Below are 17,097 nucleotides of genomic sequence, written 5' to 3'. Positions count from 1 at the left end.
CGGCCATTTCACAGAGGAGCTTTTTCATCTTTTTCTCTTTCCCAACTTTCCCACCCATATTTTTTTCTCTGTTTTTTTCGAATGCAGGCAGGCAAGGATTTGGATATAAACACGTCAGCATTTTTAGGTTGCATTTCCCTTGGGTGGGGTGGAGGTGGGGAAATGGCAGAGTCTCCTCCCTGCTTGCTGATCTCCCCTGGGCGCTAATGCAAAATCACGCTGGGGTTAGTGGGTTTCAGACGGTTTGAAATAATCAGAGAATTATAGAATCACCAGGTTGGAAGATTCCCACCAGATCACCGAGTCCAACCATTCCTATCAAACACTAAACCATGTCCCCCAGCACCTCATCCACCCATCTTCTAAACCCCTCCAGGGAAGGGGACTCAACCACCTCCCTGGGCAGCCTCTGCCACTGCCCAAGGACCCTTTCCATGAAAAATTTTTCCCTAATGTCCAGCCTGAACCTCCCCTGGCGGAGCTTGAAGCCATTTCCTCTCGTCCTGTCCCCTGTCACCTGGGAGAAGAGCCCAGCTCCCTCCTCTCCACAACCTCCTTTCAGGGAGTTGGAGAGAGCAATGAGGTCTCCCCTCAGCCTCCTCTTCTCCAGGCTAAACACCCCCAGCTCTCTCAGCTGCTCCTCATAATCCTTGTTCTCCAGCCCCTTCCTCAGCTTCATCGCTCTTCTCTGGACTCGCTCCAGAGCCTCAACATCCTTCTTGTGGTGAGGGGCCCAGAACTGAACACAGGATTCGAGGAGCGGTCTCTCCAGTGCCAAGTACAGAGGGAGAAGAACCTCCCTGGACCTGCTGGTCACGCCGTTTCTGATACAAGCCAAGATGCCTTTGGCCTTCTTGGCCAAGCTTTCAGTGGGTATTTGCTGTTTACAGCTCAGGCAAATGGTTTCACCCAAAGCTGCACCTCAGCTCCTCACGCACGGAGCAGGGATGGGGTTTCCCAGCTGGCCGGCCACGCTTGAAGACCGAGCATCACGGAGATGGCAGGGATGGACCCAAGTGGGGATGAAGGTCATGGCTGTCAGGCAAGGGGAAAAAAATCCTCTGCTGCTCTGCCAAGGCCTTGCAGAGTATGAGGATGGCTGGGAGACTGCTAGGGAGAGAGGAGGTTGAGAGGAAACCTTTCCATAAGAGGTGCCTGCTGGCCAGTGCTGGAGTGAGACACATACCTGTCTTGTCATGGACAATGGAGAAGAGGATGCGCTTGGATGAGTGCACGTTCTGGATGAGGGGACCTCCAGAGACCGATGATTTCTGTCCTGGACAAGAGGGGAGACAAGGAGAAAGGGCTGATGAGATCCTGACCGATGTTCAAGGCACCCAAACAAGCCCCTGGGAGCTGACCCTCACTGGTGATGCCAACCTGACCCCTCTGTGCACCCTGGCCTGTGACAACCCACCATCTCCCCTGGCTGCCCCTCCGGCACCTGGCATTTCAGGGCAGAATTGGAGGTGCCTGCCCCATTAGCACCTTGGAGGCACCTAGGGAAGGGCTGGGGTGGCATGACACAGCAGAGCGGTGCCCTCATCTCCGTGCGGGTGAAACTTTGCACGGCTTTTTCACCCGAGGACCTCCAAAAGCCCCGTGCCTGCCCCCTGTGAGCGCCGGGGTGGGGTGGGCTTCGCACCAGGCCCTCGTCTGAGAGCAAACTCCAGGCTATTACCACAGCAGTCGCTGTACTCCTGTGAGGAAGGCACCTTCAGCTCTCCCGCAGGTCTGGGCACCAGTGCCTCGCCGGCTGCGGTCGGCCCAGGCAGGCCAGGGGACACCTCTTGCTTTAGGTCGACGGCGATCTGGGAGGGCAGCGAGACGCCGTATAAGAAGTTGGTGACGGCGGAGGGGTTGTCTTGGCCAGTGGGTTTGGCCATGGGGCCATTGGCACCAGAGTCCCGGCCACCCTTGGAGGCGAGGGAGGTACAAGTCAACTCCACGCTGGGGTTTGGCTCTCGGCTGGGCTCGTCTGCCGGCCTGAGGGGAAGGACGGGAGAAGAGGAGGATAAAAACAGGTTCCTTTGGGTCCCTGACACTGCTAAACTGGGATAAGCAAGGATGTGGAGGGGGAAGGAGAGCGGTGCCCGGGAGGGTGGGACAGGCTGCACCACCCGGGCTCTTTGTTTTAGATATTACAGCCACCACCCAACCTCCTCCACCTTCTTCAGGCACCTGCACTGTTTTTGTCTTCTTTAAGTGGAGCGGGACGGTCTTAGGGTCGTTTAAAGCATTTATTTTAGGGCAAAGCTGCCTAGCTCCTCAGCCTGGTGTGTTTAAGGAGTAAATCAATTTGTGTGACCATAACCACTTGACTCCACTGACTGTCCCAGCCCCCAGGGCCCACGGCACCTTCAATGGGGTCCTCAGTCAGCCCAGGATGAGCTTCAGACAGAGGAAGCCCACGTGGTTCACATGAGACAGACGGCCACGAGCTCACAGACAGCTCAAATTCTGCATGCCCTACTTTTAGCTCTCTCAGCCTGATTTTCCAGAAGTGCCAAGCCTTCAGAGGAGGAATTTGGTAGCGCTCAGCATTTCTCTGAATGTATCTGAGATACCATCAGCTAAGCAAACATAGAAAAAAATGCACCCAAATCACCAAACTCCTTGTGGAAACATGGCCAAAATGGGGAGTTTGCCCCACCATGGGCTCCCTCCTCCCTCCTCCTCCAGTGTTCAGAAACTCATTTCAGCCTGGGAAGAAGCAGGAAGCATTCACACTGGAAATCTCTCTGGAGACAGAAAAGCACTTAGCTAACCGCAGTGAAAATTTTGGTGGAGACGCGTAAAGCGATGCGGTCAATGAGCACGTTTACACGCATTTATTATAGGAAGGAGTCCAAAATGATCTCGAGCCACCGACACAGATGAATTTCCATGCAAGGCTGGGTTTGGCAGAGCTGGACCCAGGTTTCTGGGTCCGGAGGAGAAGGTAGGACACGGGACAGACCCTCCTGCCTGCTCCATGCAAAACCACCTTCTACAAGCATTCTAGGAGGCATGATCATGAGAGCTCCCTGCCCTCCTGCCCCTTGGAATCCCCAAAATTACCTTTTTAGCCTGAAGCGGATGCTGTGGCTGTGTTCTAGGATGGCCATCAGGGACTTCACATCATACTCCATCGGTTTCTTAAAGCTGATCCCCTCGGGCAAGCCGGCAACTGCCAGGGAGCCTGGCTCTTTTAGGAACCTCTCGTAGGGCAAAGGGACCACAGCGCTCTTCCCCACAGCTTCACCTGGGGAGGGGGCAGAGTTAAACACCGATAAGACATCCCACAGCCCTGACCGCGGCCGAGATGGGCTGGAGGAGCAAATGCAGCAACAAGAGATCCCAGAGGAAATGTTATGAGAAGAAAACCGCTCCCTACCTCTGCACTTAGCACACAAGGACCTGCAAGCTTTTTTTTTTAAGTGCTAATTAATAAAGAGCTCTAAAAGCCAATAAGCAGATGTCTCATCTTTTAGGTTGCACAGTAAAATCCTTGGCTGGGGTCACTTGGCACAAACCCATCTCCCAGGAGCTGCCGGCTGAGTGCCAGCGAGGGATGTGGCTACCTGCAAGCCGGGAGGGAGGCGAGAGCTGACAAAGGAGGCTGAAGGGCTTGCGCTGATTTTTATCTCATGTTTACTGAGATATTCTGGGAACCTTATTTTCAGTCGATTTTCTTATTTTACCTCCTGGAAGAATGAGAAGTACTTTGATTGCTGGTGCTGTCAGGCAGCCTCAATGCACTTTGAAAGACAAGGAAAAAAAACCCAACAGTCTCCCTCCATCCCACCATTCACAAGCAGCACCAACATCAATATATTTGCCTCCACGATTGCCTCCAGCAGCCCAGAAACCTCATCTGCTCCTCTTGATGATGGTCACAGAGTCCCTCTTTGTCCCCATCATGTGAACCTGGCTCTCTGGCACCCAAATCTCCCCGAGGAGTTGGGACTGAACTGCTTTCCCTTCCCTGGGAAGACAACCAGCAAACATTGCCGCTACACAGAGATTTCTAAACCAGTTAAAATGCCCACATGCCCAAACCTGGGATGCTCTCCAGACAAGATGCTGTCAGAAAACCAGCTCCTTCTGAAGTGTTTCAAGGAATGGCCCAAATATTTGAGTTGCTCTCCGTGGAAAAATTACTTTGGAAACCAACCAAGTCACTGTGACCAATAAACCTGGTGCTGAAAGCACAAAGCAGAAGAAACAGCCGTGCTGGAATGCAACCTGTCTGGCAAAGCAGTGTCCAAAGGCAGAACATCTGGCTTTGTGGCAAGGTGTCTGCACCTTCTTCTGCAGGTTTTGGGCAGGCAGAGGAGATTATGGGACCTTTAAATAGCTGTGGGATTTTTTATTGCTCTTTTTCCTTAAAATACGTTCTTTTTCCTTTCTTCTTCTTCAAAAATAACCCCACCAAAAGATCTTACAGAAACCTTGGAAATCTTGTGCTGCTGTCAGCAAGTCCTTGTTAAAAATGATTTCTTCAACATGCTCTTTGAAGCAACGCGTGATAACTAACGATGTGCGACTTGCCTGAGCCATCAAGGTTCCTTACAGGTGGGATGGATAATGCTTTAATTAAGCCAATAACAGAAGTTTCAAACCAAACCCTTGCACCACAACACCACGAGTACAATTACCTCAAACTCAGAGGGTGCTGATGTTTTCCCTGCCCCAACGCACCAGCTCTAACAGTTTTCTGCCTCCCTCTATCATGGGGAGAAGCTCCTCGTGCCCACGTTGGCTCCTTATCAACCCGACACTCAACAACTCCCTGAGCATATTTTTATGGGGAATGCATTACTGTCAAAGTGACCTTCACCAAGCCTCGCATCACCGTGCAGAGGCTCACGGTTTAGCTAAAGAGAGACAATAATCATCATTAATGCCTGTTTAATAGAAGCCGGCGGTAATCAGTCATCCTGTTGGTGCAGAGATTACCCGGCTCTAGAGGGAATACGCGATCTTTTTGACTGAGCATTCTCTAAGATTTTTTGTTTCCAATCCCTGTTGATGGGAGGCGACCGAAAGGATAAAAAATATAAATCCCATAAGAAAGATAACTGTTAGTTTCTGACAGTTCTCTCAGTGTTGGAAACAGAATCACTCTGGGGCACCTGCTATCTCCTGCGGTATTTCTCCCCACTCAAACCAGGAGGGGAGCATCCACTCAATGGGTTCCACGTAGAGCAGCTCAAGGATGGAAAGAGCTGGTCCTACTGAATCAGCAGCAGAGGCAGAGTTACACCTAACACCAGGGACAAAAGCACCAGCCCAGGGATGCCCAATTTCCTCGTGCCATAGCAATGCCAGCCGCCCTGGGTTGGGGACCGAGCCAAGGCAAAGAGCATCACAAACTCATCCCAAGGTATGAGCCACCTGGTTTGTACACCCCACATGGACACACCCTGATCAAGTGTTTTTTATGCAATTAAATATTTATGATATGTCACATATGAATAATTCCCACATTCTCAAGAGGCCTGCAAAGCCTGGCGCTCTCCCAGCAGAAGGAAAATGAGACTTGCAGCTCAGAGTGGGGATCCAACCCATGCTGGAACGCCCTCCTCATCCCACTCCCTTGGCTCTTCTGTGTTGTCCCTCCCTTCCCATTTGGGCTGAGCCTTTAGGAGGCAGCGAGAGGATTTGATTACCATTACCCCCATTAATGGGAACATCGCATTCAAGTCCTTTAAGTGGTTTCAGAAAACCTCAGCAAGTGTCCGTCCCTGGGGGAAGGGCTGTCATCTCCCCTTTCTGTCTGTGAAGCTGGTGGCAGGTGCTGGCGAGGGGAGCCAGCAGCAGCAAATTGGGCGCGTGAGCCCAAGGTGCTTGGTGAGAGCACCCATTATCACCCTCCGATGTGGTGGGAGAAATTGTTCCCAAACCCAACACATAAAAAGGGGCAACGCTTGCACTTTGGGCTCAGGGAGGCCTGCCCGGTGCAGGCAGGGCTTGGTAGCACATCCCAAATCCCAAATCCCAAACGATGATGGGGAGGCTGCACTCCGGAAACGAAACACCCAGTTCTGTAGCCGGTCCAGCCACATGGCTTCAACTCCCCTAAAGCATCATGCTGGGCTAACGCAACCTGCCGAGCAGCATGGACGAACATTGGGGGTCACTCCCAAGCTAACCTCACTTTTTCTACCCGGGTCAGCACAGCCCTGGAGTTGCTGCCAGGGACCGAGCCAGAAGCACGGCTGCCACCTCCAGCCACCCTGTGCGGGCTCCAGCAGGGACCTCGTGAGTGAGAAGCAGGCACTGCCACCGCTCCAGCCTCCACAGATTGGGCCCAGAGGGAGCTCTGCAACCCACTGGGTTACATATCAACAGCCATATGGTCATCTACATTTTAATTGCAGAAGCTTTATTGCCAGGGATGATGCATGTGCTGGAATGGCACCAGCTTGTCTCTTGGAGCCGGGGCTGTGGGGCTGCCTGATGGAAAAATAATCTTTTTTTCCTATTAAATAGACTTGCCTAGGAAAAGAATAAGAGAGTTGCCGCAGAGCCCCGATAGAGGTGGTGGACACACTGTCAGGGATAAAGGTGTGCTTGAAAAACCACACTCAGTGCATGGCAGAGGCTTCCTCCGGTGTTGGGGGTAGAGGATGCTCCCCTCAGCATGGGGATTTTCTTTCCCTGGGGCACTGGGAAGTGAAGATGCAGCTGCTGGACCACACCTCAATTCAACGCTAACCCTACGCAGGAGCATGTCCCACCATGCCACCCCTGCTCCCTTGCTGGGGCTGAAAGCCACGTCTGTCGGCGGCACCAGGCAGCTCAGCAAGCCCTGGGGCAATCCAAATCCCCAAATGGAAGCGTGAAGGTTCTTACTATAAAGCACATCAAACACTTCCTCTACCATCTTCCTGAGGAGGTACACGTCTGATCCCTGGTCTGGGGAGACCCTGAGCACGCTTCGCCCGCACTCCTTTGCCTTCTTCTGCGCCTCTGCGTCCTCCTCCTTCCTCTGCTGGACTCCTGCAGGGGGAAGAGGATAAAATGGGAGACGCTGTGGTGAGAAGAGGGTTCACGGGCGATGCTGTGTACACTTTCAAGTGGCTGAAAAAACATTGAGCCCATGCAAGACGGGGTCCCGTGGACACCAGGCCCCTTGCTGCCCCTACATCAGTAAAGTCCTCAGACCCAGGTGCCCTGGGTCTCCCACCCACCCCAGACTCCATCTCAGATGAGGTCACAGCATCCGGTAGCCCCCAGAATGCAGGGGAAGGTGTTGACCAGCAGCGTGGCCGGGAGCAGGGTCAGTCCCTGCCAGCCAGGGACTAGAGCACCCCGTGCATGCCCTCCCCTTCCCTGGTTTTACCCACTCAGCTGCACTGAAACTGTTGTGATTAATTGGGCAGCACATTCCTTTTCTCCGGTTTCAATCTGCTTAGCCTTCAATCTCTCAGGAAAAGAAAATCCGCCTTTCTTCGAGGCTTTTTTACCCTTCAGCGTCACGTAGCTCAGTAATACCAGCTACTTCCTGCTAATTTCCCCCATTAAACCTCAAATAAAGCATATCTTCGGCAATGACTTCCTTGCGTCTCTAAACGCACAGAAAATTAAACACTACAAGTGCATTATTGCCGCTCTATCCAAAGCGATTCGCAGGGGATTTTCAGTGGCTAAGGACTAATTCCTCCATCATCCTAGACAGGCTCCTGATGGTGATTGTCCCTGGCAGTGTGGATCCCTTCCATGGAAACAGCCCATGGGATCACTGGGACGGGGGCAAGAGCCATGTAGGGCACCCACAGAACAAGGCGTAAGAAAGGGAACAACCACCCAACACCGCGCAACCCCAGCAAGCTCCACATCCCTCCCACAGCACAGGGAAACAGGCCCTGCAGAACTTTTTTGGTTTACCAAGGTGGTGAAATGCATCTGCACCCACACCCTCCTCTGACTGAGTCTCCCTCCCAGCTGGGTGCAAACTCTCTTCTGTTAACATTAATCCCGATCACTCTCAACTCCCCGCACCGTGTGCCAGGAAAGGCTGAGCCAGAGGTTCAGATAAAGAAGCGCGTTCAAGCGAGGTCTGCACACCCAGAGAGATAAGAGGCTTCTTACATCTCCCAGCGATGTCTGCTTTAGATTATTCCAGATCCTTTCTAAGGGGGCAGCTAGACCATAAATCAGAGGCACTTCCAGGGATGCTTTCTACTGCGTGCCAGTTGTAAGAGGTTTATGGAGCGGAGTTGAGCCTGGGCCATTTATAATTCAAGACAGAGTTATCATGTTTCACTCTGTCTCCGGCATCAGCCACTTCGCCCGAACCCCGTCATCAAGAATTTGTGCTTTCAACCAGATGTGACCATTTCATTTTGACAAAGATGCAAATGAAGCCAAAGGAGAGGGGAATCAAGATCCAATAGCTGGCGCCTTGCCCCAGCGCAGCAGCGGTCACCAGCCAGGATATATGTAGATAAAAGTGAGATTTGCAGATGGTCATCAATATTGTGAGCTCTAGGGAGACGTGGTTGGCATTATTATATGAGGGAGCTCCCTCCTGTTGGCCACCCCATTGTTGTTCATCGTTTGGACACCTCCCTGCTTCTCACGGGTGGTGGGAAAGGGAAGCAAAGTCACCCACAAATACAGCAAACATACTCAAAATGCCTCCCATCCTGCAAACCCAACATGCCAAAGCAGAGGAGAACGAACAGGGGCTCACCTGAGAGCACGTGGTGTGGTTGAGTTGGTGGGCAGGACAGAGGAGCGGAGAGGAGCCTTGGCAGGGAGCTGCTCCTGCGAAGCTGTGCCGGCTCACCCCACACACGTGCAGCAAATAAACCGAGCAGACAGTGACCCTGGCAGCTTTACAGGGCTGTTTTCACTAGAGCAAACCCCTCCTGAGCAATCTCTCCAGTGGACAAAGCACCAGGAGAGAGCTGGGGTTGTTTAGCTTGGAGAAGAGGAGGCTGAGGGGAGACCTCATTGCTCTCTACAACTACCTGAAAGGAGGTTGTGGAGAGGAGGGAGCTGGGCTCTTCTCCCAAGTGACAGGGGACAGGACGAGAGGGAATGGCCTCAAGATCCACCAGGGGAGGTTTAGGCTGAACATTAGGAAAAAATTTTTCATGGAAAGGGTCATTGGGCACTGGCAGAGGCTGCCCAAGGAGGTGGTTGAGTCACCTTCCCTGGAGGGGTTTAAGGGACGGGTGGATGAGGTGCTGAGGGACATGGTTTAGTGATTGATGGGAATGGTTGGACTCGATGATCCTGGGGGTCTTTTTCAATCTGGTGATTCTATGATTCTATGATTCTAAGATGGTTTCCGTCAACACCATGTGTGTGCACACAGAGCTGGGTTGGTTCTCTTCACAACCATCCCACCATGGGCAGCACGTGTGAGTAAACTGGGGTCTGGGGTCTCCCCAGCACCATCAAAGACAGATCCCATCCTTGTTCCTGCATGGAGCTGGGAACGAGTGGTTGGCATGCTGGGGATGATGCCATCCAAGAAATGCAGGTTCCCATGTGTAGCACAGCTTCCACTTTCCTCTCAGCTCCCAGGCTGGTTTTGGAGAGCTGGTAGAGGTACGGAGCTGACGCCACCACATGCAGAGCTGCTACCAGCGTCACACATCCCTGCAATACCTGGCGATACCAACCTGACACCACTGGGACCACAGCACTTGCTCAAATCAACCTTTCACCACTGTTAGCCCCTCAAAAACTATAAGCAGCTCCACAACCAACACTCCCAGCTCCCAAATCCATCCCTGTCTTTCCAAAACCAAAGAAAGCCTTGGCCAAAGAAAGCCTCTCTGCTCCTGGGGAATCACTAGGACAAACCATGTCTGCTATGTCCACAAAAGCCACTCCAGTTCATGGGCAGTGTTGCTGCAGACTGACAGCCCTGGAGCAGAACAGCCACCCAGACCCATGGCTGATGGTTTTGGAGAGGAGAGCCAGGGCACACAGTGCTCTCCGTGGAGAGGAAGAGACTCCAGCCATGGGTCTCACCTGCCTTCTCCATTTCTTTAAACACTGCTCAGCTCCATGAACAGACTCTGAATCACAACCCCTCGCGCGCAATGGGGGCCCCAGCTGGCACAACCGGAGCACCAACCTCAGCACAGGACAAGACCACACGGGCAGGAATACTCACTGCAAAACTTCTGGAAGTCGGCTTGCAGCTCCTTGCGGGCGCTGAGGAAGACCCGTCCTTTCTCGGTGCCCACCACGAAGGCGTTCTCCTCGTGGACGGCGATGCAAGCCACCTCCGCATTCAGCTTGGAGAGCGCCGAGCACTGCGGGGAGGCAACGTGTCAGAGCGGCCCCACTTGGCACCACCTGCCATTTTCCAGTGGATTTTTTTTTCCTTCCCATCAAAAGATCCCCCCATTAAAAGCAGCAGTTTGGTTTGGGTCAGAATTTCATTGGTTTTATGACATGACCTAAACACTTCAGCAAGTTCACAGCACCAGAATCCAGCTGAGCTATGTTTTACTGGAAAACAAGAACTATTTAGTGGGACGTGTCCCTGACCATGGCAGGGGGGTTGGAACTAGATGGTCTTTAAGGTCCCTTCCAACCTAAACTATTCTATGATCATTTTGCTTCACTTGTTCCTGTCCTAAAAGTAAGCATTTTATACTATTTCTTTAAAAGAAAATATTCCTTTTAAAAAAAAAACCACACTAAGAATAATTTGTATTTTTCCACCGGCTCTAATGAAATAAGGAGCACGGGAATCTTATTTCAGCTGCAGAACACTAATATGGTCAAAGTCTGGATTAGCTGAACGATTCTTCTTGTACAGTTATGCAAAACATTAAAGAGATGGAAAAGACTTCCTCTACTAATCCATTTTATGTAATGTGTGCTTCCTGCTCTACATAATATATACATGTATATGCCTTTTTATTATTATTTTTTATATTATAATGGTTACACAGTGCTGGCAGCCTGAGTCATATTCCCATAGCTACAGCACCAACGCTATCACCACGTCACCATTGAAATGGGTAAAACAGGGGGGATTTTCCTATTGGCAGCCCTGGTCAGACACATCACCTGCCCCTGGCACTGCGGAGGGGCCAGAGGATGCTGGCAGCCAGAGTGGGAGCAGGAGAACATGCCCATGGACAAATCCCCCAGAGCTACCTTCAGCTCCTTGCTTGTGTTTACAGCCAGGTTGGTTTTTGTAGGCTTAAACCAGTCTCTGCACTTGGCCATGTTACCTGCTGCTCATCTCAGAATCACAGAATGCTTTGGGTTGGAAGGGAATTTTAAAGGTCACCCAGTCCAACCCCCCTGCAGAAGCAGGGATGTCTTTAACCACATCAGGTTGCTCTGAGCCCCATCCAACCTGACCTTGAACACCCCCAGGCATGGGGCTTCCACTGCCTCCCTGGGCAACCTGAGCCAGAGCCTCACAGGAAAACATTTCTTTCTAAGATCTCATCTCAATCTCCCCTCTTGCAGCTCAAAACTGTTTCCCTCATCCTATCCCTGCCCTCCCTGATCAAGAGCCACTCCCCAGCTATCCTGGTCTGAGGAGCTGCTCTGAGGTCTTTCCGCAGCCTTCTCTTCCCCAGGCTGAACAACCCCAACTCTCTCAGCCTGTCCTCATACAGGAGGTTCTCCAGCCCTCGGATCATCCCCGTGGCCTCCTTTGGCCTTGCTCCAACAGCTCCATGTCCTCCCTGTGCTGAGGACTCCAGAACTGGACGCAGGGCTCCAGGTGGGTCTCACAGAGCGGAGCAGAGGGGCAGAATCCCCTCCCTCACCCTGCTGGTCCCTCTGCTTTGGATGCAGCCCAGGACATAGTTGGTTTCTGGGCTGCGAGCACACATTGTTGGCTCGTGTCCCGTTCTTCAAGAAGAGGGCATTGAATCACATCCCAAAAACTAGATATTTTGAAGAAAACTCCTTCCAAGAACCCAATAGTAAATGAGAGTGTTTTCCTCAAAAAATAAATATAAAACCTGGGGGCTGTGAGGTTTGGAGGGAGACCAAATCCAAACCTTAAGCCCACTTGGCAACGTGCACGTGGCCCCGTGGTTTATTTATCACGCATGCAGGGAGCAAAGCTTCAGTGGGTGCAGAGCCCAGCCCTGCTGAAGCACTGGGATCAAGGCTGAATTTCAGGAGCAGCCTGGCCTCCTGGCCCTGGTGTCAGCGTGTAATGAGGACAGCAGAATCATGTATATTCATTAAGAAGCCAAACTATGATAACGCAATTTGCTGTATGGGCTGGAATGTATATAAATCATCAAAGCCAACTGGGGTGTGTCTGCTCTGGGGAACCTGCTCCTGAGTGGGGCGGTGATGGGTAAAATGAAGGAAATTAGTGTTAGTGAAAAAAAAGCCCTACCTGCGTAGAGGAAAAAGATGCATCCAAGATAAATACATTAAATATGACTTGGTTTTAAAAAGGAAGGGCTGTTTAGCACGTCACATTGCATTAGACATTTGTTACTACACACCCGCTTTCCTTTCTTGATCACATTCACAGTTAAAAATAAGATTAGCTCTGGTCCACGAGACTTAATCCAGACAGTTATCTTGTTTATGTAAGCACGGCTGACTTAGGCAAGGTTTCCACTGGGAATTCGACGTCAAAAGATATGAAAGTTATTTTCTTTGTTCTTGAAGATAAAAGCCATTGTTCTCCTGTTGTGTAAAAGCTCCCAGTAACATCGGTAAAACACCAAGAAAAAAAAAACCACCCCAACCATCCTACATTCAGTTGATACCAATATAAATATTAATGGGAAAACAATACACATCTGAGATTAACTTGGGCTGACTTTATGATCTGTACGGCTGTCAGGGCGGGAGAGGATTTTTATTTCCCAGCTCCCTGAGCTTTCTGGCAGTGGAGGGGAGCGGGATGAGCTCAACAGCCCTCCTGCTTCAGCCCTGCTCCCAGGGAGGTGAAACGAGGGAGAGGGGACAGAGCTGCCACCAGCCTCTTACCATGGAGTCTAAGGCAGACACTAAGCTGGTGATGATTTCGTCTTTCTGGGGGAAAACCATATTCCACTGGTCAGCTCGGGAGGTGCTGAGAGTCACGTCTAAAGGCTTTCCTGCCAGGGCCATATTCACCTGAAAAGAGAACAGAAAAGGTACATGCATTGCTGTTATTAACGGAGAGCTGAGCATCACCTGCAGAGCCTAATGCCGGCATGTGCCATGGGCTACGGGGCTGGTGTGAAGACACAGGGGCAACTGAAGCACAGAGAAAGGCCAGGGCCAGCCTGAGCCCTGTGTTCCCACGTCTCCTCTGCTAAAGGCAGATAATTGTGGACGCGGCTGAGCCCTAACCAAATGCGAGGGCTGATGCCGTGTGTCCCAGCAGCGGCCAGGTCACCCCTGCCCTTGGGACTCGCCCCTAGGGAGATACCAGCACTGCGTGGGGCACGCTGGACTGACCAGTTTGGGGACACCTCAAAGAAGCAGGCTAGGCTGAGTCCGAGGACGTGGTGGTGAAGGGGAATAAGAGTTCTCCCGTGCCTGAGCTCAGCAGGCTTTAAAGAGTAGAGGGGGTGAATAACCAGGTTGGAAGAGACCCACCGGATCATCAAGTCCAACTATTCCCATCAATCACTAAACCATGTCCCCCAGCACCTCATCCACCCATCCCTTAAACCCCTCCAGGGAAGGTGATTCAATCACCTCCCTGGGCAGCCTCTGCCACTGCCCAACAACCATTTCTGTGAAGAATTTTTTCCTAATGTCCAGCCTGAACCTCCCCTGGCAGAGCTTGAGGCCATTCCCTCTCGTCCTGTCCCCTGTCACTTGGGAGAAGAGCCCAGCTCCCTCCTCTCCACAACCTCCTTTCAGGTAGTTGGAGAGAGCAATGAGGTCTCCCCTCAGCCTCCTCTTCTCCAGGCTAAACACCCCCAGCTCTCTCAGCCGTTCCTCCCTGCGAGGACACCGTGCTCGCTGTCCCTAGCCTGGCACCCAAAGGTGTCCTTGAAATGGGACGAAGCCATGGAGTGTTCTGCCTTCATTCCGAGGGATAAAGGCAAGGAGCTCTGTCACCAAGTCATCCCACCCACAGCTCTTGTGGGACTGTGCCAGGGGAAGCAGGACTGGGTAGCACGCCAGGACCCAGCAGCCAAGAAGGGGCTCAGATCCAGCATCTCACTGCAAAATGGGGAAAAAGGGAGAAAACGCAAGGGCTTGGTCACACATGCAGTGACTGTGTGAGGCCTCTGCGCCCCAGTGGTCTCCATTCATCAGACACGAGCCACGGTGACGCTGCAGGGGAAACTGAGGCAGGGGCTCACCCTGCACAAAGTGCCCTGCTCCCACGCTAGGGCACCCACAACCCATCCAGCATCGTCCCTTCCAGTGATCGTCCCTCCATCCGCAGGGCAGTGTTGCGCTACCCGCCTTTAATCCTGTGAATCAAGGGTGGCAAATTAGCCGGCAATGCTCGGGAGCCACTCCAACCGGATCGTAAATCATGTGCTCGAAGCCGCAAGCGGATGAAAGAGGCTGGAGAATTTCTAACAAGGCGAGACGGGCAGGAGACGGGGAATATGAATGAAGCTGCCTGCACGTAACTCGATTTGTGGCTCAGCCGATAGCCGTGGCCGCTCAGCCCTGCTGAGAACAAGGGTTAAAAGTCAGCAGCAAAAATCGAAGTTCACCTTCTGGCCCCAGTTTGCATGAAACAGAAGGAATTTGCTCGCAAAACAGGGCCATGCTGCCCCATGCAACCAGGGAAATGGGGGATTTTGGCTCAAAATAACAAGTCACCCTCACACTGGCATCTCTGCAGGTGCCTGAGCTGATGAACACACCCTCAGCCCTGCAAAGGGCATAATTAGGGCATGCAACAAGCTAATGAGGGTGGAGACCATTCCCCATTAGATAAAGGATAATGAGTGAATTTCAGGAATCGCTCTGGATGAGATCTCCAGTGAGCAGTGCCAAGGCCTCGCCTGCACTTTTGGAAACTTCTGCTGTCCCCCAGCCAAACGCTCTTTGGCCCAGCTGACACCTCTTCACGGCACTGACTGCCCCCATGAAGCTGATGGCTGAGCCTCCTACTCTACGATGATCTTGGGATAAAGAAAAAAAAAAACCACACATCATCTCGGAAAATAAAGCAGGAGATGGACTGCACAGCCCTGCAGCCTGGGCCCTCCCACCCTCCGACATGGCCCCTGGACATCTTGGGGGTCTGCCCGGCGCCTCCAGCTTGACCATCACGAAGGGTTGCAGCAACGATGGGAAACAGTCCCTTTTCCCTAGCATAGATGGATGGACAGACAGATGGACAAGGGGCTATTTCATGTAGAACCTCACCCTCTGCACAGCCCTGTGGGGGCAGTGAACTCAAGATTTCTGCTTTTAATCGATGCTGTGTTAAGAGCAGCTGCGTTGTTGCAGCTAGCAGGGAGCAGCGAGGTGGCCGCAGTGCAGATGTCAGCCCTGAGCTGCTCTCCTGGCCCCCAGAACATCAGACCAGCCATGGCCTGGGGGCTCCCATCGCGATACGACTTGGTCCAGGGAGCATCACTCCCTTCTTAACCTCCCCAACAAGCACCCACTTGGAAAACAACCTTATTTTCATGCTCGTATGTATTTTTGAGCGCCCTAATTATTATTAAATGTGGCTGCTGCAACATGGATGTTCTTATTGCCTTCCAGCAAAGTGGGGCTGGTCATAGCCCCTCGGAGAGCTCAGGCTGCACCAACCTGCTTGGCCACAGCCTCCTATGGGAAGTAACACTTACGGGGAAGAGCTGCTCCTCTCTCTGCTGCAGAAAGCAAAGCCATGAGCTGGATCTGGCCCCAAAGGGGCAACCGAAGGGAAAACCCAGGGTAATGTCAGTGGGAAATGGGGCAGGGTCCCTGCATCCTCTCCCTGCTCTGCAGGAGACCAGGACAAAACTAATCCCTTTCACCTGGCTGATTGTTAAACAAGAAAAAGGGAGAATCACTTGACAAGAAAAAAAAAATTCATAATAAAAATATGACCCAAGTAATACAACAGGACTTGAAGGGATGGGGGAACAATATTCCTGTAAAGCTTTTAATCACTTACGGTCACGAAGAGCAGCGACAGCGGATTTAGAAAGGGGGGTGAATAAAAGGGAGGAAAAAAAACTTCATAGCAAGCACTCGGCTTATTCAAATCAAATTAAGATGTATGGCTTGAAGTTGTTTGTCTAATCAAAGGGAAAGTAATCTTTCGGAAAAGTGGGGTAAACCGTTCTTACAGCACTTAGGGCCGGTGGCAGGGAGCGGGGTAGGCAGGATGGATGCAGAGCATCCTAGCCCATTCCCAGGGCATCATGTAACCATCCTGCTGAAATCCCACCCCAGGGCACCCACCAAGAGGTTGATTCCCCCCTCTCAGCCTCCAGTGAAAAGAGGGGCTCAGCTCTGGCCCCAGGCCATCTCAACTCTGCACTCCAAGTCCCATCCCTGGGGGCACAGAAGGACTCGGGGATCATCACGGGGCTAAAACAACTGTGCGGATTGCTTTTCCTTATTTTTAATATTAAATTAAATTTTATTTTATTATCTAATGTTATTATTATTTAATTATTTCACTCAAATGAGTCTTTTGGGGACAGGACGAGCAGCCCAGGGAAAAGGGTGCTCTGCCACAGCCAGCCCAGGATGCTGTCGCCTGCTCAGCTCTTACAACACCTCCTTCCTCGCCTCCACTTTATAATCCCAAGAAAGATTATAAACTTGGCCCCAGGGGAGTTTCGCTCATGAAAGCTGCAGTGAAGGAAAAACCACCTGGCATGGGGAGGCTCAGAAACAGCTACAGTTCCCCCAAACCCTGTCCCCGCAGCAGGAACATCCCCTCTCCATCCCCTTGACTGCTGCCACGAGGCAGCATCTCTCCCCAAAATAAACATCCTCCAGTCTTGCACGCTGCGTCACCATTTCCAAAGCCTTCGGAGCAAACAAAACCGTAAAAAAAACCCATAACAAGCTAGCAACAACCCCCCAAAGGAAATTTCCAAGCAGAAAACTGTGTTGTTATATCCCTCAAATTATAAACAGGTTCAATAAGGAGGAATTGAGTGGGGTTTACGCGAGCCAGCAGCTTGCACGATGCAGCCCCAGCACTTCCAGCAGGGCTGGAGATGGGTTCGCGGC

The 17,097-nt window shown here is 51.9% G+C and overlaps 1 protein-coding gene across 8 annotated transcripts in view; it reads right to left on the bottom strand.

The window, feature by feature from the left end:
- Window positions 1–17,097, bottom strand: part of GTF2IRD1 (GTF2I repeat domain containing 1) — a 73,051-nt gene that overhangs the window by 36,601 nt on the left and 19,353 nt on the right. For 5 of the 8 annotated variants that reach the window (XR_011338909.1, XM_069873939.1, XM_069873943.1 and 2 more), the window contains exons 2-7: window positions 12,940–13,068; window positions 10,124–10,265; window positions 6,841–6,987; window positions 3,061–3,244; window positions 1,682–1,986; window positions 1,187–1,276 (exon numbers count right to left, since the gene is read on the bottom strand). Coding sequence is in view for 7 of the 8 variants with exons in the window: in XM_069873939.1 (XP_069730040.1) it covers window positions 1,187–1,276; window positions 1,682–1,986; window positions 3,061–3,244; window positions 6,841–6,987; window positions 10,124–10,265; window positions 12,940–13,062 (991 nt within the window). In the remaining variant the exon portion in view is untranslated. The remainder of the gene's footprint in view (window positions 1–1,186; window positions 1,277–1,681; window positions 1,987–3,060; window positions 3,245–6,840; window positions 6,988–10,123; window positions 10,266–12,939; window positions 13,069–17,097) is intronic. The other 3 variants (XM_069873944.1, XM_069873940.1, XM_069873945.1) reach the window with 3 other exon arrangements.

The sequence above is a fragment of the Phaenicophaeus curvirostris genome, chromosome 21 (genome assembly GCF_032191515.1).
Source record: "Phaenicophaeus curvirostris isolate KB17595 chromosome 21, BPBGC_Pcur_1.0, whole genome shotgun sequence".
NCBI lineage: Eukaryota > Metazoa > Chordata > Aves > Cuculiformes > Cuculidae > Phaenicophaeus > Phaenicophaeus curvirostris.
The sequence above is the reverse complement of the archived record's forward strand: the minus strand, read 5'-3'. Positions and strand labels throughout refer to the sequence as shown.